The following is a 22319-nucleotide window of genomic DNA, read 5'->3' on the forward strand; positions in this document are numbered from 1 at the left end:
AGTCTTTTCCTGGACCAAGTTCTATTCTAGGTATAGATATTTTATAAATCAGAGCAACAATGATCTAGCAATATTCAGGGCACATGCTGTGAACCATTAGAAGTAGCGCTATCCACGCGGACTTCTAGGCACAGTTCCAGTTCGGGTTGATGATTGGCTGAAAAGGGCTGTTTTACGCCCGTGTGAGACGCTTCTCTATCCCATCATGCAGCGGGTGATGTCCAAGGAAAGATGGCGGAAGGAGGAGCGGCTGATCTGGATACCCAGAGAGGAGAAGTCGCAGCACTGCTGAAAACACAGCTACGAAAGGGAGATACTTGGTAAGAGTTTGCTGGTAACTTTTTAAAGGTCTTAGGAAGGTGCTGGCTGACCTTACCGTGGCTGTCAAAGTGCTAAAGCAGCGGAGAGCGGGTGTGACAGGCCGTGTTGACAGTTACCTTGCCAGTTAACGTTAGCTGTCAGCTAAAGCTAGCCAGCGGCTTCGCCACATTCCACAGTTTCTATTGACCAAGTTATTTGCCAACATGGGAATGTCTAGACACATAGGTACGTTACCAACGTAGCTAGTAAAATACATGTATTTTCCCAATGATTTCAGTTTCATGATCTTGCGATTCAAAGCTGGCTAGCTTGATTTCAAGTGGTTTGCCCGTGACGTGAGCTCATCTGGCAAGTCAGGGAGGAGTCATGAAAAGCAACTGTCAAAATGACTTGGCTTGCCAACTAACACACACAAACGTGCCAGTATCAAACAGTTAGCTGCTGACATAATTAACATTAGTGTCAATCAAGTGTCCCAACTAGCTAACGTTTGTCTCGCTCACACTGTTAGCAAGCATCCGTTTCATGGTAATTGTAACATTCTTTACATTGTTTAACGTTACTCCAAATGAATGTCAATGAAAGTTATTTTTTAAAACTAAAAACAGATCATCTGCTGGTCATTCTGAAATGACCCCATTGTCTCGAGTGCTCTCTAATTAACAAAGATCAACTGAATGAGAAACCGAGACTTGTAACTGGAGGTCCTTCTCTCAGCTGTGCTGGTTAGTGGGTACCCTGCCTGTACTTTGGAGCTACACATTTTTTTAATTAAAAAAAAAAAAAAATCTTATCAGATACCATCTGCTACCCCAAACTCATTAGATCTAATCTAGCGTGATCTCAAATCTAAATCATCGGTGCTCTTTCTACATAGGTACCTAGTGGACAGCCACTGGTTCAAACAGTGGAAGAAATATGTGGGCTTTGACAGCTGGGACAAATATCAGATGGGAGACCAGAATGTCTACCCTGGACCAGTGGACAACTCGGGGCTCCTTACAAGTGGTAAGATGCACCACACTCAGACCTCCTTGATGCAATATTTATTGTCTATCTCTGGAGAGATTAGTGGAAAAGGTGACTTCATAACATGCTCTTTTTACTCATCCCCAGTGTGTCCAGATGAACCAACCACTGTTTTGCGCAGTACAGGATGTTTAGAGTGATCAACATGATGCATCTTACCTAATATATCAAACTAAAGGCTGTTATACATGCAATTTCTGTAGGCTAAGTATGACAGAAAAAGTAGGTCTATAATATACTCTAAACATCAATGAAAATGTTCAAGGGTAGCCTTTCTCTGGTCTATAGAAAGCTATCTGTTGCTTTGTTTTATTGTATAAGAAACTGCTATTATGAGTAGGCTACCACCATTGAAGCTGTCCCAATTGAACAACCCCATTATAACCCTAGCCATACATCGTCCTAAAATGTTTCCCTTTAATAATCCCTCTTTCGCCACAACCTGGGTCATATTCATTATGACAAACAGAAATGTATGTTTGTTATTGGCCAGGTTCAGGTAGTCCTTCCGTGTCAGTCCATTTTCTATTCTTTGTTGCCTACTGAACATGACCCGGTTGTCTCGCTCTCTCGAGTAGATGGGGATGTTCTGGCCATCAAGGAGCACCTCATTGATGAGCTGGACTACATCCTGATCCCAACAGAAGGCTGGAATAAGCTAGTGAGCTGGTATCCACTGATGGAGGGACAAGAGCCTATCTCACGCAAGGTAAGGATGAGTGACATTAGTGGCTAATTATGGCTGGTATGGTCCAATATCATTTGTTTTTAAGTGGTCAAATAAACAAAGTAATGTAGACCTACTGTATGGGTATAAGAGCTGATTGGGTACAGTGTATGTAGCACCAGTGCCTCAGCGGTAGTCAGATGAATGAGAAGCTCAGTCAGCACAAGGCTCAGGTACTTTATGTGAAGTGGTGAATAGTATGAGATAAGATAATATGGTCAGTGCACAATTACATTTCAATGGTCGCCGTTTGGCCTGTTTGTCGATAACCTACTTGTAGCCGAAGAGGTTATTGTGGTGTGAGGAGTAATTGAGAAGTTTCCATTTGTGTCAACCTCGCATGTGTTCTATAGGGTTGGATTGATCAATATACTTCAGGTCAGATTGGGATGATTGTGAAAAAGGATACCAAGATAACTTAAGCTTGAGATTCAGTTACTAGCTGGGAGGGACTTAACTTTGATTTCTAGATCGATATTATCTCAATGTTTAGCCTCTCACCGTCTTCTTCAAGAAAAACGCAGCTGGGCTGTTTTTGATACAATTTAGCTACCGGTATTCCAAATATGCTAGCTATTATTTGTAATACATGGACCGAAACTAACATTCTGTATAAGGACTTGATTCGTTTTTAAACCTAAAGTGGTCCCGAGTACAGATGCTTACTGATTCAATGTTGTCCACAGAAGATCAGATTTTCTAAAGTGGAAGTAGGCTACATTGATATTATTTAGTTGCTTTTTTATTCAGTGTGCTTTTGGTTTAACTCTGACAACTGACTACAGTATAAGCCAGTAACTCACCTAAGGATTGTGTTCCTGGAAACACCAACGGGGTTATGATAACGTAGGGTTATTTCTAAGGGCTAACTGTCACCTGGGCCTACTGTACTTCCGTGAGCCCAGACATGGCTTTCTGCATTTTCAAATCTAGCCAGTCATGGCATCATGGCTGCTGCAGTGCTTTATTTTTCTCTCCCCATTGATCCTCCCCTTTTTGCCATGTATGTTGCGGGGGGTATCGAGTGGCCCTGGCTGTTTCTATTTTCAGAGAGTGCTCTGGATGACTGAAACACCGCAACATGGAGCGAGCTTCGAGACACAACATGCAGGAGGTTTTCTTTCTTTCTCACTTTTGGGGGTTCTTTTACCGTGTTAGACTGTTGGAATTGATTTTCCGGGTTCTCCTATTGCAGTTCCACTCAGCTTCAACGTAGAGAACCTATCACCTGGGGAGAGATTCTAGAGTGTCCTTGTTTTTCCAAATAGCGGAATGCTGCCTGAGGTCAAACAGAGAGAGCGGCAGAGGCTTTTTAAGAGCGAAGGAAGAGCGAACAAGGGAGAGAGCCTAAGCAGAAAGCGAGAGGGCGGGGTGGATCGGGGTTAGTCCTTAGCATAGCTGTTTTCGAAATTGGCTGTTTTGTCAGTTTGTTACTGTGAGACTTAACTTGCCTTTTATCTCTGTGTTAGCATGCCATTGCCGGGCATTCATTTTATAAGAAGGGCGGTGGGTGATGTCTGGTGGGTGAATCTGACCCATGCCTACAGCTGATCTCATTGCCTGGGGTTAGGGCGGGTCTGTACCCTACGGTGTGGGGCCTGCCACCAGCGGAGGGGCTGTGTGAAATGAATAGGAATGGACCCTTCAGCTATGTCTACGCTCTGGGGCTATATTAAGATTATCCGTCATACGCTCCTATCAACGGAGTTATAAAGTGTAGCCTATAGTTTATACACTTACAATGCTTTCAGTGTGTAGATAGTCCTATTAACTGGGTAGCCAAATTCTTAATTTGTTTCTACTGCCATATGCTGTGTTCTTTATTTCTTGTTTCCTTGGTGAAGTTGGTGATAGCTTCTCTGTTCAATGTTGCAGAGTTTTAGCAAGTTCCAACTTGTACTCAATCAGCAATGCAAATCTTGCCCATATCGGAGCAATGTCATGAGTTTAATTAGCAAAAAATATTTGTTTCCTTCTTATGCCATCATGTACAACAAATGATTAGATCAAAATTCACAATGTAATGAGTTTAATTGCCAAAATTGTAACCGAGTGATAACTATTTTCTTCTCATGCCATCTGTCATGTAAGAGAACTTTAACATTTTCAAGTGTTTAATTTGAAAAACAAACTCATTAACAAATATGATTTATTTTGCCATCTGTCATGATGTAAGACACACTCTATTGACATATTTCGACAGGTGGTAGAACAGGGTATGTTTGTGAAGCACTGCAAGGTGGAGGTGTACCTCACAGAACTGAAGCTGTGTGAAGACCGCAACATGGACAACGTGGTCACCAGACGCTTCAGCAAAGCGGACACGATAGGTAGGCAGACACTGTTATACTCCCTAACAGATTGAATGTAGCAGATAGTATCTTTATTTAGAAGAAACTCTAGTCTCTTTTCCTCATGGATTATTTCCACACGTTTTCTACCCCGTTTTTATTTTTACCTTTTATTTAACAAGCCAAGTCAGTTAAGAACAAATTCTTATTTACAATGACTGCCAAACCCGGATGACGCTGGGCCAATTGTGCGCCGCCATATGGGACTCCCAATCACGGCCGGTTGTAATACAGCCTGGAATCGAACCAGGGACTGTAGTGATGCCTCAAGCACTGAAATGCTTATAATAATAGTATTATAAGTATTAGCCTACACTTTTATCTACAGTGACTTATAGTCATGCGTGTACGTATGAGTAGTCCTGGGAATCAAACCCATGCTCTACCAAGCGCCATACTCTACCAACTGAGCTATAGAGTACCGTTATATTGGTGTAAACCTAGTAAGCATTGGTATGACCATTATTTTCATTGTACAGTTAACCTGACAAATGTAGCAGCTGTCCACTTTTCTCGGCCAGAGAATGAATGAATCGATCATTCCCATCCATTAGCACCAGTCACGGTGATTGCACAGGAGAACTTCTCTTCTACCTGACAGAGAATTAATAAGTAATATATTTGTTTTAAAATGCAGAGAAGCACTCCATTTTCCTCTTTGTGGATCAATTCCACTCATTTTCTTCCTGATATTAGGATTTTATATTTATATCCTGACATGTTCTGTAGTTCTTAATTTGACTTGTTGGTTGTTTACTTTGGTTTCACCATTGCTCTTAGTTATTTCACTGATATTACAAACATCTTTTTAAGTTTATGAAAATCAGGTGCATTGCCAGCCTTTTAATGGTCAATTTAAACAGTGAAATCACAAGGGAAGGTCACTCACTATCTGTTTTGTTTGTCAACCTCTTATGAACACTGACTTTGCTATTTTTTATTTTACCCCATTTTCTCCCCAATTTCGTGGTATCCAATTGTTTAGTAGCTACTATCTTGTCTCATCGCTACAACTCCTGTACGGGCTCGGGAGAGATGAAGGTCGAAAGTCATGCGTCCTCCGATACACAACCCAACCAAGCTGCACTGCTTCTTAACACAGCGCGCATCCAACCCGGAAGCCAGCCGCACCAATGTGTCCGGAGGAAACACCGTGCATCTGGCAACTTTGGTTAGCGCGCACTGCGCCCGGCCCGCCACAGGAGTCACTGGTGCACGATGAGACAAGGATATCCCTACCGGCCAACCCCCTCCCTAACCCGGACGACGCTAGGCCAATTGTGCTTCGCCCCACGGACCTCCCGGTCGCGGCCGGTTACGACAGAGCCTGTGCGCGAACCCAGAGTCTCCCGGGAGGCCACTGACTTTGCTTTTGACTACTGCAAAATGATGCGCTCCTAAAATAACTGCCAAAACTCTGCTCCCTAAAGCAAACAAAAGTAATCAGCAATTACATGGGCAGGGAGTGTTACTATAAAGTAATGAATTAATCTGCTGCCAATTTATCAGAGCATGAGAGATTTATACACCCAATTATTCTCTGCCCTAAGTATGCAGGTGCATGTGTGTAATTTTTTTCAATTTGCCACCTACATGTTTTGTATACTCAATGTATATGGCATGTTGCTTATTTGTTACCTTTGTTCTATAACCTCCTGTCATGCAGACACCATTGAGAAGGAGATGCGTAAACTGTTCAGTATCCCAGACGAGAGAGAGACCAGGTTGTGGAACAAGTACATGAGCAACACGTTCGAGCCTCTGAACAAACCGGACAGCACCATACAGGACGCAGGACTCTACCAAGGACAGGTATGAAATAACCCTTGGATATCAGGCTATTTATACATTGTCTCTACTTCCTGTCCTGTCATCGCACCAGTTATATAGGATCTAGATTGTTCCACACCATGCAAACTGACAAGGAAATTCTCTATGCTCTTGTTACTAGGAATGGCGCTGGAGGGGATGACTGCCGTTTTACAGGCTCCGAACCAATTGTGCTATTTTGTGGGGGGGGGGGGGGGTTCGCATAATGTAGATGCTACTGTCTCTTATGACCGATTTTGTTTTTGTTTTTTTTCTTTAATGATATCATTTTTCTCTCAGACAAGGCCTAAATCCCTGTCATTCACCTGAAGAAAAGGAAATACAGGTGAAGGAGATCAGGGTGCCTTGTGAAAATTTTGTTGGTGAGTAGGTAACCTGCTCTACCATCCATTCTATTAGCCAACATGCCATCACTGTAGAATAAACTGGATAACTTCCGTTCGAGACTATCCTACCGACAGGACCTTAAAAACGAATATCTTATGTTTAACTGAGACGTGGCTGAACGATGACGCAGATAATATACAATTGTCAGGGTTTTCCATGCATTGGCAGGACATAACTGCTTGCAAGCAAAAACTAAAGCAAGAAGTACCAGTGACTCGCTCAATACGGAAGTGGTCAAATGACACGGATGCCACACTTCACGACTGTTTTGCTAGCACAGACTGGAATATGTTCCGGGATTCATCCAATGGCATTGAGGACTATACCACCTCAGTCACCAGCTTCATCAATAAGTGCATCAACTTAGTCCCGACGTGCGTACATATTGCAACCAGAAGCCATGGATTACAGGCAACATCCTCACCGAGTTAAAGGATAGGTCTGCCTAAATCAAGGAGCTGGATACCAGACTTCCTGACAGGCTGCTCCCAGGTGATAAGGGTAGGCAACAACACATCTGCCACGCTGATCCTCAACACGGGGTCCCTCAGGGATGTGTGCTTTGTTCCTTCCTGTACTCCCTGTTTACCCACGACTGCCTGGCCAAGCACGACTCCAACACCATTACATTTGTTGACGACACAACAGTGAGACAGCCTATATAAGCGTCTGGATTAGTGTCCTACTCCTTTAGCTCTATGCAGTTGTTGCTTATAATCCATAGCTTCTGGTTGGGATATGTACATACAGTCACTGGGGACAACGTCTTCGATGCACTTATTGATGAAGCCGGTGACTGAGGTGGTATAGTCCTCAATGCCATTGGATGAATCCCAGAACATATTCCAGTCTGTGAGAGCAAAACAGTCCAGTAGCATAGATACCACTTCCGTATTGAGCGAGTCACTGGTACTTCCTGCTTTAGTTTTTGCTTGTAAGAAGAAATCAGAAGGATAGTATTATGGTCAGATTTGCCAAATGGATGGTGGAGTGCTTTGTATGCATCTGTGTGTGGATTAAAGGTGGTCTGGATGAGCATTTTCTTGTTTGCTTATGGCCTTATAGAGTTGGTTGAGTGCGGTCTTAGTTTAACCATTGGTTTATGGTGGTAAATAGACGGCTAGGAATAATATAGTTGAGATCTCTCTTGATAGATGGTGTTGTCTACAGCTTATCATAGGGTACTCTACCTCAGGTGAGCAATACCTTGAGACTACTTTATATTAGACATCGCTCACTAGCTGTTATTGACAAATGGACACACACCCCCACCCCTCGTCTTATTAGACTTAGCTTCTCTGTTCTGCCGAATCATGGAAAATCCCACCAGCTCTATATTATCCGTGTCGCCGTTCAATCACGCCTTGGTGAAACATAAGATATTAGTTTTTAATGTCCTGTTGGTAGGATAATCTTAATTCTAGGTCATGCATTTTATTTTCCAATGATTGCACGTTAGCCAAAAGAACGGATGGCAGTGGGAGTTTACTTGCTCGCCAACGAATTCTCATAAGGCAGCCCGACCTCTGCCCCCTTTTTCTTCGGCTTCACGCAAATGACTGGGTTTTGGGCTTGTTCCCGGGAAAGCAGTATATCCTTCTCGTCAGACACATTAAAGGAAAAGTTTTTCCAGTTTTTGGGTGAGTAGTCGCTGTTCTGATGTCAAGAAGGTATTTTCGGTCATAAGAGACAGTAGCAGCCACATTATGTACAAAATAAGTTAAACAACGCAAGAAAACTAACAAAATAGCACAGTTGATTAGAAGTATGTAAAACGTCACCGAAGAGGATTGCTGACATCTTAACACCGTGTACCAGTGTAATGATAATGCTGTTTAATTAGCTTCTTGATATGTCACACCTCTCAGGTGGTGGATTATCTTGGCAAAGGATAAATGCTTACTAACAGGGATGTAAACAAACTTGTGCACAAAATTTGGGAGAAATACGCTTTTTGTATGTATGGAACATTTCTGTGATCTTTTATTTCAGCTCATGAAACATGGGACCAATGCTTCACATGATGCGTTATTGTTTTAGTTCAGTGTAGTATCCACTGTAATTATAATAAAGTACCTGAAGTTTACATACACCTTAGCCAAATACATTTAAACTCTGTTTTTCACAATTCCTGACATTTAATCCTAGTAAATATTCCCCGTCTTAGGTCAGTTAGGATCACCACTTTTATTTTAAGAATGTGAAATGTCAGAATAATAGTGGAGAGTGATTTATTTCAGCTTTTATTTCTTTCATCACATTCCCAGTGGGTCAGAAGTTTACATACACTCAATTAGTATTTGGTAACATTGCCTTGAAATTATTTAACTTGGGTCAAATGTTTCAGGTAGCCTTCCACAATCTTCCCACAATAAGTTGGGTGAATTTTGGCCCATTCCTCCTGACAGAGCTGGTGTAACTGAGTCCGGTTTGTTGGCCTCCTTGCTCGCACACGCCTTTTTCAGTTCTGGCCACAGGTTTTCTATAGGATTGAGGTCAGGGCTTTGTGATGGCCACTCCAATACCTTGACTTTGTTGTCCTCAAGCCATTTTGTCACAACTTTGTGGAATGCTTGGGTTCATTGTCCATTTGGAAGACACATTTGCGACCAAGCTTTACCTTGCTGATTGATGTCTTGAGATGTTGCTTCAAAATATCCACAATTTTCATTTCTCATGATGCCATCTATTTTGTGAAGTGCACCAGTCCCTCCTGCAGCAAAGCACCCCCACAACATGATGCTGCCACCCCCGTGCTTCACGGTTGGGATGGTGTTCTTCGGCTTGCAAGCTTCCCCCTTTTTCCTCCAAAGGAAAGGTTTTATTTTTATTTAAACCTGAGGACATTTCTCCAAAAAGTACAATCTTTGTCCCAATGTGCAGTTGCAAACCGTAGTCTGGGTTTTGTATGGCGGTTTTGAAGCAGTGGCATCTTCCTTGCTGAGCGACCTTTCAGATTATGTCGATATAGGACTCGTTTTACTGTGGATATAGATACTTTTGTACCTGTTTCCTCCAGCATCATCACAAGGTCCTTTGCTGTTGTTCTGTTCTGTTGTTCACCAGAGTATGTTCATCTCTAGGAGACAGAACGCGTCTCCTTCCTGAGTGGTATGACGGCTGCGTGGTCCCACGGTCTTTATACTGGCATACTATTGTTTGTACAGAGGAACGTGGTACCTTCAGGCTTTTGGAAATTGCTCCCAAGGAGGTTTTGGCAGATTTTTCTCTTGATTTTCTCAAGATGTCAAGCAAAGAGGCACTGAGTTTGAAGGTAGGCCCTGATATACATCCACAGGTATACCTCCAATTGACTCGAATTATGTCAATTAGCCTTTCTGAAGCTTCTAAAGCATAACATAATTTTCTGGCATTTTCCAAGCTGTTTAAAGGCACAGTCAACTTAGTGTATGTAAACTTCTGACCCACTGGAATTGTGATACAGTGAAATAATCTGTCTGTAAACAATTGTTTGAAAACCTACTTGTCATGCACAAAGTAGATGTCCTAATCGACTTGCCAAAACTATAGTTTGTTAACAAGACATTTGTGGAGTGGTTGAAGAACGAGTTTTAATGACTCCAACCTAAGTGTATGTAAACGTCTGACTTCAACTGTACATATAGCCTACACGTCTTATTATACACATCTTAAGTGTCTGGCTCCAAAGAACAGCGAAGCTGCAAGTGTCCTTTCCCCCCCACCTGGGGGAGTTTACCAGAAGTAGCCTAGGCCTAAACATCCATTTACAAGCAGGGATTAATCTAGACAACTGGGCAATGGGTCACTGGAGGGACATTCCACTCGATGGTAACAACTGCTCTAGAGGATATACAGGAATGTGTCCCAAATGGCACCCTGTTCCCTACATAGTGCACCCAGGACTCTAAATTAAAATGTCATTGGTAGTACTAGTGCCTCCAACTTAAAGTTAAGAGTAAAACATAAAATGTATTACCTTGTGTTTTTGGCTATGCCGGATTAAGTGATTTGACATGCTATTCTATAAAATAATTTATCTGTAATTAATATTACCTGATTAAGCTAATCAGGTAAATGTAATTAACTAGAAAGTCGGGGCACCACGAAATAATGTTTATAGAGCTGTTATCTTCCGAATAAACTCATATAGACCTAGTAATCTTTTACATCAGTAGCAGTCAATATTTAATCGTCACTTTATTCAGTCTCAACCAAAAATGTACAACTTTCAGATATCTTCACGAACCCTGGCTAACAAGTTGAATCAGCAATACAAAATTTGACTTAATTGATTTACTAAATATCTAAATGATCATACATTGATTACAAATTATGTCATAAAGCAAAACGTCCCTACCGGACGGAACAGATATGACGGCTGGTTACACAAAGAAAGGGGGTTGGGTTTTGAATGAAAGAGTAGGAAGACCGAATAACAACGGGATGCTATTGTAAATACATAATCTTATGCATTCTAAATAACCACCCATTTGGAAAATGCAATAAATATTTACTCTGAGCTGCGCTTCACTAGGTTGGTCGTAGATGGAAGGCCGGGTTGCCCAGCAGGGATCTCTTGTCCTTTGAAGAATGTCTCTGGTGGTAAAGTGAATACGTTGTAGTTTCGTGTGTGTGTTAGACTGGATACGCCGTCCGTCCTTTCCTAGCCCACGTTTACAGCGACTGCTGGTAACTCAACGGCTAGGAGGTATCACTTCTGGAGTGAAGTGTTCAAAGTTCATACCAAGTTGCCATACTTTTAAGCTTGTGCTATATTCTGGTTGGTATAGTTGAAATTCATCCTTTAAGCGTGTCGATCGTCACCTTCACATTGAACATGATGCTAATTTTGTTATGTTATTATCTGAGCCCTTTTAACCTTTCTAGGGCAGGCGTTCCGCTAGCAGAACCCCTCGACAACATTCCGGTGAAAAGGCAGCGCGCGAAATTCAAAAACATTTTTTAGAAATATGTAACTTTCACACATTAACAAGTCCAATACAGCAAATGAAAGAAACATCTTGTTAATCTACCCATTGTCTGATTTCAAAAATGCTTTACAGCGAAAGCACAAATGATTGTTAGGTCATAGCCAAGTCAAAAAAACACAGGCATTCTTCCAGCCAAAGATAGGAGTCACAAAAAGCAGAAATATAGATAAAATTAATCACTAACCTTTGATGATCTTCATCAGATGGCACTCATAGGACATCATGTTACACAATACATGTATGTTTTGTTCGATAATGTGCATATTTATATCCAAAAATCTTGGTTTACATTGACGCGTTACGTGCAGTAATGTTTTGATTCCAAAACATCTGGTAATTTTGCAGAAATACTCATTAAACATTGATAAAAGATACTAGTGTTAGTCACAGAATTTAAAGATGGACTTCTCCTTAATGCAACCGCTGTGTCAGACTTCAAAAAAACTTTACGGAAAAATCATAATCTGAGAACGGCGCTCAGAGCCCAAAACAGCCAAAGAAATATTGGCCATTTTGGAGTCAACAGAAGTTAGAAAACACTAAATATTCACTTACCTTTGATCTTCATCAGAAGGCACTCCCAGGAATTCCAGTTTGACAATAAATTACTGATTTGTTCCATAAAGTCCATCATTTAGCCACTTGTTGTTGGCGTGTTAAGCCCAGTAAACCATCTTCATGAGGCGCGAGCACTTCGTCCAGACAAAAACTCAAAGTTCCGTTACAGGTCGTAGAAACAAACCAAACAATGTATGGAATCAATCTTTAGGATGTTTTTAACATAAATCATCAATAAGGTTCCAACCGGAGAATTTCATTGTCTGAAGAAAAGCACTGGAACGAGAGCAAACTCTGTCGGGAGCGCGCATCACAAGCCTAAGACACCCTGCCAGACCACTGACTCAGAGCTCTCATGAGCCCCTCCTTTATAGTAGAATCCTCAAACTAGTTTTTAAAGACGGTTGACATCTAGTGGAAGCCCTAAGAAGTGCCACTTCATCCATATCTCACTGTGAATTCAATATGGACTGGGTTGAAAATCGACCAACCTCAGATTTCTCACTTCCTGTTTGGATTTCTTCTCACGTTTTTGCCTGCCATAGGAGTTCTGTTATACTCACAGACATAATTCAAACAGTTTTAGAAAGTAAAGAGTGTTTTCTATCCAATACTAATAATTAATATGCATATATTAGCATCTGGGACAGAGTAGGAGGCAGTTGACTCTGGGCACGCTATTCATCCAAAAGTGAAATGCTGCCCCCTATCCCAAAAAGGTTAACGTATGACCGTCGTCCTCGGTACAGAAAGCTGAATTTTCATCAACGGGTTTATATAGTGGTGAAAGAAGGGCGCGTTAAATAGTTTACAACCAAAGTCTGTTCACTTGGGCGGGGTCTCTGAGTGAGCAGGGTTTCCCTATGGCAAACTGTTCTCTCATTTAAGAAGCTAAAATTACATTTAATATTTTCACAAATACGTTTAAATTGCACAACAATTCCATGTGAATCTGATAACTAGAATGTGTCGACTTTCCAAGATACAGTTTGTCATCCTATCCTTAGTAGTAATATCTCAGACAACAACTGATCTGAGATCATGTTCTTTAAGTACCAACGCATATTTTCAACTGGTTGGATTACCGAAATATGGTTCCGTTTCCCACCTTTCGATGTTACCAGACTCTGTTACAAAGGCTTTACAAGAGTCAACTCTAGAGTAGAGAGAGAGAGAAAAGGGGAAAGGTATTTATGGGGGTCATAAACCTCCCCCAACAGGCCAAATTCATGACAACCTGAAGCACATGCTGTGCTCTAACTAATATTTAACCATGTAAAGACATTGGTTTTTAAAAACTAGAATGTTAATACAAAAACCTGCCATTGAAATTAGTCATTTTTGGAATATTAGGTTTCTACATTGTGTAAAAGCTCTACCTATTGACGGGGTATAAACTCTTACCCTACGAGGCACGGAGCCTGATGGTTTTCTTTTCTACCTGATAATTAATTGCATCCACCTGGTGACCAGATCTAAATCGGTCCCTAATTAGAGAGGAACAATGAAAAATTGCAGTCAAACTGGCATTGAGGTTGAGTTTGAAGGACCTATTGAGATGAGTTACATCACATTTTAAACGGTCTCTTTAAGAGCCTCAAGTTTGAGTGGTGACATGCATGAAATCAGTCATTAATTAATTGGTATGATTTATCTTCTAATGAAGCTATCCTTTTCCCTGTTTTTTTTCTGTGCCCCCAAGTGTTTAGATATACTAGTAAAATAACAAGGTTGCTAGCTAACGTGACTGAACAAGGTGTAAACAAATGTAAGTGGATTTTGAACGATCCACAACAGTTTATGAATATTGCCAAAAACAAACAAAAAGTTGGGGAAAATCTACCAGCCAATACATTTGGCATAGCACCAAAAAACTATTATCGGCCTTGTTTTCCCCTTTGATAGTTTTTTCAGGTTTTTGTTCTCAAAATCACACTTAATAGAACATCCAATTTTGTTTGTCCACAACAATGCTTAAATCACATCTTTTGAGGTCTGGGAAAGAAAGTAAAACATTTTGGTGTGTAGTTGCCCTTTAATTTCAGTTGTGCATGTCAAGAGACTGGTGTTTGGCGGGTGGTGTTTCTCTATGGCGATAGCAGAGTTTACGAGACAAAAGATACAAATCATATTGATATCATCATTTTGCCAGGTATGCTTTGCAGTTTAATATTTAATTTGGAAAGTTTTATGGGGAAAGCCTTTTATAAATGACTGTTTCGGCATCGCTAACTGGCAACACAAAGTGGTAGGCCCATGCAGTTATGTCTTGAGAAAGTTGCAAGAAATACATATCACTGATACATTTAGACATGCTCCGGAACTTTGGCGACTACTAAGGCTTTCTTAAACCTCCCACTTTGGGCCGACTGTGTCAATGTGCAGTTCATATATGCATAATCTATCAGCAGAATTGCTGTCTTTGCTCAATTAGCCACAAGGTAAAAAATCTGTCGTTCTGACCCTGAGCAAGGCAGTTAACCCACTGTTCCTCGGGCACCAGAGACGTGGATGTCGATTTAAGGTTTTCCATTTCCTAGTTTGAAAGCAATTGTTTCTCTGGACTCTGTGCTGTGCCATTTTTATTTCCCCCCCCCCTACATTTTCCACCATGTGGGCCAGCCCCCCTAGCAATTTGAGTTCAACCAATGAGCTTCGGACCCTCGCAATATGAGTGACCACTAGCAGTTCTTTTAAATGTATTTATTTTTATTTTGGGGGGTCTCATAGAAAAATATCTCAGAGCATATTTGACCAAAATGGTCACACTTTAGAGCCCTGAGTGCAGTACATTTGACCAGAGCCCTTTGGGGCCTGGTCAAACGTAGTGCACTAAATATGGAATAAAGTTCCATTTTGGACACTACCCAGGCCCCCACTTTGGCTTTTCAGTCTGCCCACGACAAAGCCAACTAAGAGGCAAAAAGGGATACTTAGGGATATGATTCATCTCCCTTTTTCCCTGTATTATGAGATTGGGAAATTACAACTTTTTACTAGATGCAGTAAACTGATTTGAGAAGTACAAGTAGATTCATTAAACAGATTGTGCAGCAGCTCTGCATTTCCAGTCGAGTTCACATAGAAATCGCAAGAAATCCATATTGCATGCAATATTCTGAAATGTCTCTCAGCCTTGCGTTATGTCTGTTTTTACATTGTACTCTGTCTCTATCCCCCTCTACCCTTCCGACTACTTCCCACACACTAGAGATCTTCACGGATCCACCTGTACCCGAATACCTGAGACTGTATCCGGACCCAAGCTAGATAATGTTACGGGTCTAGGTCGGGTCTGATAAGTGTCACGGGTCTCAGGCATGTGTAATTTTAACCGCCTTGTCTGAAGGGACTGTACAGATCCGAATGTGAATGCTGCAGTAGGGAGAGCAAGAGACATTTCATAATTTATGCTGCTGCACTTGCGTTTCACGAGAGTGGAGCTTGTAGCTTGTTGTTGGCCAATCATAAGTCATGAAAGTGGCAATAGACTACAGTCATAGAGCCTCAGTGTGTGACAATAGAGCTGATTTAAAAATATAAATATATATTTATTTTTTAATTTTTCGTAATGCGTCCAACTTTTTGGACTCGTGAAGACCTCTACCACACACACCAAGCCTCGCCCCCTGTCACTCAAGCAGCACAGTTCCTCCTCGCTGGTAGATTCACAATAAGTTTGCATGCTGTTCTATTAGGTCAAATGCAGTCAACAGATTGTTCCAAACAAGAGCAATGTTGCTTTCCACTTTGCTTCTTGACATAAAATCATGATTTCTATGGTTCCAACAGTTCACACAAAAAAAAAAAAATTCTCCCAGGTCTTTGATCTTTATCGGAAGTAAAATGGCAATATTTTGTAAAATAGCTACTGTAAGTAGATGCAATTGTAAAACAGATTTTGAAATACTACAAGACGAGTGCCATAGTACTACATTTATGGTATTGTAGGCCAATCTGGCGAAGAAAGTTTAACATGTATGTATTATGTTTCCATATATTTATATGTGTATTATGTTTCTATTTCTGATATCCATGCAGGTCCTGGTAATAGAGCAGAAGAATGAGGATGGATCGTGGCCTAGAGGTTCCTCTGCACCTAAGTGAGTGTGTTTGGCTGGGTCCATGACATTCCATTGACTTCCAATTAGGAAATACTCTCACTTGGCCTGGGGATTGAAAGACATTGGTTCCTCTGAGGCTGAGTTTTCTCTATGCTAGTTTATTCTGCAAAGTTTGTTTTATTCATTCAATGTATACATTTATGTTCAACCCAGCAGACCCTTATGATTATTTTTGCTGCTATTTTCCTACAGTCTTTCGTCTTTGAATTTCAACTCCCTGTCATATATTTGCTTCTATCCTATTTGCTTGGCTTTAGTTGCTGACATATCTCTTATCGTTTAACTCAGGGGTTTTCAAACTTTTTTCTTGCCCAGGGACCCCGCCCAGGCAAACTGGCGACATAGGGACCCCCATAATACGTTATGTCTTGTCTCAGGTGAAAGATAATGGCAGGTAGACTTTTTAAAATTAATAGATTTGGTAAACAGTTTCATTATTTTGACCTCTCCACAGTTCATTGGAAGGGTTAGCTCTAACAGTCTATTAGCTAGAAAGGCGTCTTGGCGGCATAGAGAAAGTGTTGCTGTTTCAAAGCAATTCTACAGAGAATTGAGCAGTTTTTCATCAAATTTCCAGGAATTCTACACTGCTCAAAAAAAATAAAGGCAACACTTAAACAACACAATGTAACTCCAAGTCAATCACACTTCTGTGAAATCAAACTGTCCACTTAGGAAGCAACACTGACAATACATTTCACATGCTGTTGTGCAAATGGAATAGACAACAGGTGGAAATTATAGGCAAATAGCAAGACACCCCCAATAAAGGAGTTGTTCTGCAGGTGGAGACCACAGACCACTTCTCAGTTCCTATGCTTCCTGGCTGATGTTTTGGTCACTTTTGAATGCTGCCGGTGCTTTCACTCTAGTGGTAGCATGAGACGGAGTCTACAACCCCCACAAGTGGCTCAGGTAGTGCAACTCATCCAGGATGGAACATCAATGCGAGCTGTGGCAAGAAGGTTTGCTGTGTCTGTCAGCGTAGTGTCCAGAGCATGGAGGCGCTACCAGGAGACAGGCCAGTACATCAGGAGACGTGGAGGAGGCCATAGGAGGGCAACAACCCAGCAGCAGGACTGCTACCTCCGCCTTTGTGCAAGGAGGAGCAGGAGGAGCACTGCCAGAGCCCTGCAAAATGACCTCCAGCAGGCCACAAATGTGCATGTGCCTGCTCAAACGGTCAGAAACAGACTCCATGAGGGTGGTATGAGGGCCCGACGTCCACACCGTGCAGGACGTTTGGCATTTGCCAGAGAACACCAAGAGTGGCAAATTCGCCACTGGCGCCCTGTGCTCTTCACAGATGAGAGCAGGTTCACACTGAGCACATGTAACAGACGTGACCGAGTCTGGAGACGCCGTGGAGAACGTTCTGCTGCCTGCAACATCCTCCAGCATGACCGGTTTGGCGGTGGGTCAGTCATGGTGTGTGGTGGCATTTCTTTGGGGGGCCGCACAGCCCTCCATGTGCTCGCCAGAGGTAGCCTGACTGCCATTAGGTACCGAGATGAGATCCTCAGACCCCTTGTGAGACCATATGCTGGTGCGGTTGGCCCTGGGTTCCTCCTAATGCAAGACAATGCTAGACCTCATGTGGCTGGAGTGTCAGCAGTTCCTGCAAGAGGAAGGCATTGATGCTATGGACTGGCACGCCCATTCCCCAGACCTGAATCAAATTGAGCACATCTGGGACATCATGTCTCGCTCCATCCACCAACGCCACGTTGCACCACAGACTGTCCAGGAGTTGGCAGATGCTTTAGTCCAGGTCTGGGAGGAGATCCCTCAGGAGACCATCCGCCACCTCATCAGGAGCATGCCCAGGCGTTGTAGGGAGGTCATACAGGCACGTGGAGGCCACACACACTACTGAGCCTCATTTTGACTTGTTTTAAGAACATTACATCAAAGTTGGATCAGCTTGTAGTGTGGTTTTCCACTAACTTTGAGTGACTCCAAATCCAGGCCTCCATGGGTTGATACATTTGATTTCCATTGATCATTTTTGTAATTTTGTCAGCACATTCAACTATGTAAGGAAAGAAGTATTTAATAAGAATATTTAATTCAGTCAGATCTAGGATGTTATTTTAGTGTTCCCTTTATCTTTTGAGCAGTGTACATGGTTTGGCATTGAGCTGAGAGACAATTTAGCTTTTTTATAGCATATTTCTTGGAGTTTTATGCATTTTCCAATGGCTAATGCATTGTTCTTCTGCTCAAACATAACAAAATCAATGGGCATGTGCTTTGAATGCCCGGTTTTTGATCTCCCTGACTCTAGCTTTCTTTGTTAGTTCTCAAAGTTGGTATTATTAAATCATAGTTCAATATCTTTTATGCATGATTTTTATCTGGGTTTGGTAATTTAAGTTGACAACTTTTTCCATCCCTAAAATTACCGCTTGGATGGCCCGCCTAAGAATTTCCTATATAGAGCAAACCCTGTGATCAGCTCCAATTACTATAATTTCCTCAATTTTAAAGGGATAGTTGGAGATTTTGGCAATGAAGCCCTTTATCTACTTACCCAGAATTTGAGGAACAGTTAGCATGCTAACTGTTCCTGCAGACTTCCAGTCATTGGGCTAACGCTAGTTAGCATTAGCTCGTGAAACTACCTTTAACTAACTACATACTGGACGCAGGGACGCATTGTATCCACGATGATATTCTGTTGCAGCTTGTGATATTGATAGAAATGGCAGACGCCCTGCAGTACCTGGACCCGAGTTTGAAAACCCCTGGTTTAACCTATTTCCATACTTTTTGAATGAACCCTCCATCTCTCAAAATCCTCTTCTTTGAGAGCCTTTATCCTTTCTCTCTAACTCATGATTTTCTTTATCTTTTGAAGGTCATCTGGTACTTCCAATCTTTCTGCTTTGCCAAAGATCTCCCCTTCATCTCTCACAAACAATCATAACAGCAGCTTCAACAGCAGGAAGTAAGGACTATTGAGCATAGAGAGGGTTGTCTAATTGACTGACTGGGCTGGGGCACATAGAGCCATAGAGAGACACTACGGAATTCAGCAAACTCTGAAGATGTCGAGTTTTGAACATCAGCGATCTAGGTGCCAAAGGTTCTATCTAGGCAAAGAGTACAAATTCGAATGTTATTGATTTAATGGAATGTTTGGTGCCAATATGAAGGATAGTTTGTGGACTCCGTACATCTATGGCTCTGGGTTAAGGCTTGAGGTGGTTATGTGGGGATTTGCAGTTGCCTGCTTGGTTTATGGTTTTTATCTGTTTTCACAGCAGTGTATTCTATCATGGGTCTAAAGAGCTTCTGCGTAGTAAACTGTATTTGAATGTCATCTCAGATTAAGTCATTATCTATTGACAGAATTATGGCTTAATTGACATTTCAATCTTAACTAACTTGATTGAAGAAGAGTAATTTTGTGTGGGCGCTTCGAGTGAGAATCAATAGCTCGTGTGAGCCTCATGCAACCCAGAAACTCTGAGACCTTGGTTGGACACCACTGCTGTGGGTGTGGATTGTGTTGTCACTGTCCAGTAGTTGAACAATAGCCTAATAGTAAGAGGAATGTTTTATTTTCCACTGTAGTTGTGAACCATTGCATGCTGGAATGGGTGTAATATCAGTGTCACTCAATCACTGAAGGCTTGTGTGTGGAAATAGGCTATGTGCATTTTTATTTTACCCGTCATCTGAGAAATACGGGCACACTACTGAGATATGTATGTATGTATGTAGCACACTTACGGTTCGAGCACGTTACTGTTTTCACCATTGCACACTAATGGTAGATTTATTTCCATATTGTGTTCTTGTTTCTGTGGACTCCATGGTGGCGATGTGGGAATAGGATCTCCCTGCAGATCCCCTTCCTGTCAACCCACTCCTCACTGTACAGCGCCAGCTTGGTCCGCTCTGGGATTGAATAATGGATAGGGTGCTATTTTAATCTGGGATGTTTCAAACCAGGATTAAGTATGCTAGGATGCGTCTTTTGTCTTTGACTGTTTGATTGTGGATAGGGTGGGACAAGATGCATATGTTCTGAGCCACTGTCCCTAGACTCCCTGTGTACAGTGTGAGTCCTTTCGTTCGCATTTTCTATGTATTCCCTCTTCTTCCTCTCTCTGAGCTTATTGTGCTGCATGTTCTGCAGTCCCTGTGTGACCTTCAGAATGCATTTCATCTGCACTCTCCCCCTTTCCACCTCGCTCTCGCTCGCTCGCTCTCTCTCGCTCTCTCTCGCTCTCTGTGTGTGTTGCGACACAGATGCCTACTTAATTATTCTCCTCACATCCTCCTCCAGCTATGCTCTCTACTCAGGCTACAGTAGATTCTTAAGGAGACCCAGTTATATGAATACCTAATTGCATATTAAAGAAGCTAGCTAGCTACTAGAGAAAGTACCTGTATTTGGCCACAATGCATTCTTCAGCCTCAGCAGGAATTCTCTGCTGTCAGGCCCCCCCCCCCCCTGCTATTTACCCTCCCTTTTCTTGAGCTCTCTCATCCCTCTATCTTGATAGGAACATCCCCTTTCTTTCCTTTACCCATCTTTCTCTCTCCTGTACCCCTTCCTCTCTTTCACCCTACATCTCTCCTTCTCCTGTACCACTCTGTACTCCACCTCTATCTTGTCTCCCCTCTCCCTTTACCACTCTCGCCCCCCCCTCGCTCTCTCTCTCCATCTGTGTACCTCTACTTCCTGAAGCGGATTCTTGACCATCGTTGTAGCTTAGCTAGCTGCTGCTATAAATAGGCTATCCTTTGGTAGCAGCAAGGCAGAGCACACGTCAGGGCAGGGGCATGCTAGAGGGCAGGGCAGGGATTGACACCGTCACATAGCAGGGCTCGGAGAGCGAGTGAGTAGAGGCACTGCAAAACTTGAACACTGACGGAGGAGGAGGGAGTTTTTTTTTCGTTAGCTGTGTTTGACTGTGTTGTGCTCGGGACGGGCCTCGCTTTACTGTGCCTCTCTGCTGCATGTCTGAACTGAACTGGGATTTAGCTCTGAGACCAAGGCCTGGGCAAGGAGTGAGCTGAGCTACAACTGGACTTTGGGATCGGATTAGGACTGGATCGAACTAAGCCCCGGACTAGGGCCGCATTATGGAGATGGATTTTGTGAGGCCGGTGTCGGATGGTTAAAGCGTTTGAGATGAGATGCTCCTGTGCTGCTGGTGGTGCCTGAGGACAGAGCTGAGGACAGAGCTGAGGACAGAGCTGAGGACAGAGCTGAGGACAGAGCTGAGGACAGAGCTGAGGACGAACGCCTTGACAGATTTAGACAGGAGCAGGGTCGTGGTGGAGAGAGTGCTGAGCTGTGAACAGGCTGCTAATGCTAACACTTCTACTGCTGGGGCCGGTGGTGGTATTACTGGTGGTGCTGCTACACCACCCCTTGATCAATGGGACGCAGCGTCGCCCCACTCCCAGAGGTCTGACTGTTATTGCTGTTGCAAGGCCTTTTGCTGTACCTCAAGGCTTTAGGGTTGAGGCTATTTGCAAAGTGTGTTGTCTTTAAGATGTGATGACTGTGTCCTCAGGTTTAGAGTAATTATTGGGCGCTAGGGTTGGGCGACAACAACCTTTGTCCTATCATGATTATCCATAAAACATTGATATATGAATGTATCGCCCGCATTAGCCACACCCCCCAAAAGTAAAATAAACAAATAAGCATTTTTAAACATCCGCTAAAACAGAAGTTGGGTGGTGGCACGAAATCGAATGAAACTATGGACGAAAGATTTTGACGAAAGATGTTGAAAGCCTGGGCAGAGGCTAAGTTCAGGCAATGGCAAATCTTTGGGGAGCAGTGACTGTCTGATGAACAAGCTCTCTTATCGTAGTGAGCTAGGTTACAGGCCAAATCAAACTACTTCCTAAGCGCTTATGGCAGACTGTTAGTGAACACGCTAAATTCCGGAAAACAGTTAGTTCACTGAAGCCAGGTAATTCTGCTACTTCCCTGCCTAAACTTTTTCAGTAATGTAGGAAACTGCTAAGATTTATGATGCTTTTAATC

General features: G+C 42.5%; 1 protein-coding gene across 6 annotated transcripts in view; it reads left to right on the top strand.

Annotated features, from left to right (window-relative positions):
- The first annotated feature begins 183 nt into the window (after positions 1 to 183).
- Positions 184 to 22319, top strand: part of usp15 (ubiquitin specific peptidase 15) — a 40858-nt gene continuing 18722 nt past the window's right edge. Inside the window, exons 1-7 of one of the 6 annotated variants that reach the window (XM_021563357.3) lie at positions 184 to 320; positions 1199 to 1329; positions 1929 to 2059; positions 4281 to 4407; positions 6095 to 6240; positions 16218 to 16279; positions 19161 to 19250. In XM_021563357.3, coding sequence (XP_021419032.3) covers positions 232 to 320; positions 1199 to 1329; positions 1929 to 2059; positions 4281 to 4407; positions 6095 to 6240; positions 16218 to 16279; positions 19161 to 19250 — 776 coding nt within the window. In that variant the 5' untranslated portion in view covers positions 184 to 231. Of the gene's footprint in view, positions 321 to 1198; positions 1330 to 1928; positions 2060 to 3114; positions 3192 to 4280; positions 4408 to 6094; positions 6241 to 16204; positions 16280 to 19160; positions 19251 to 22319 lie in introns of those variants that run through there. The other 5 variants (XM_090200225.1, XM_021563359.3, XM_090200226.1 and 2 more) reach the window with 5 other exon arrangements.

The sequence above is a fragment of the Oncorhynchus mykiss genome, chromosome 15 (genome assembly GCF_057628025.1).
Source record: "Oncorhynchus mykiss isolate SJ-2025 chromosome 15, ASM5762802v1, whole genome shotgun sequence".
Taxonomy (NCBI): domain Eukaryota; kingdom Metazoa; phylum Chordata; class Actinopteri; order Salmoniformes; family Salmonidae; genus Oncorhynchus; species Oncorhynchus mykiss.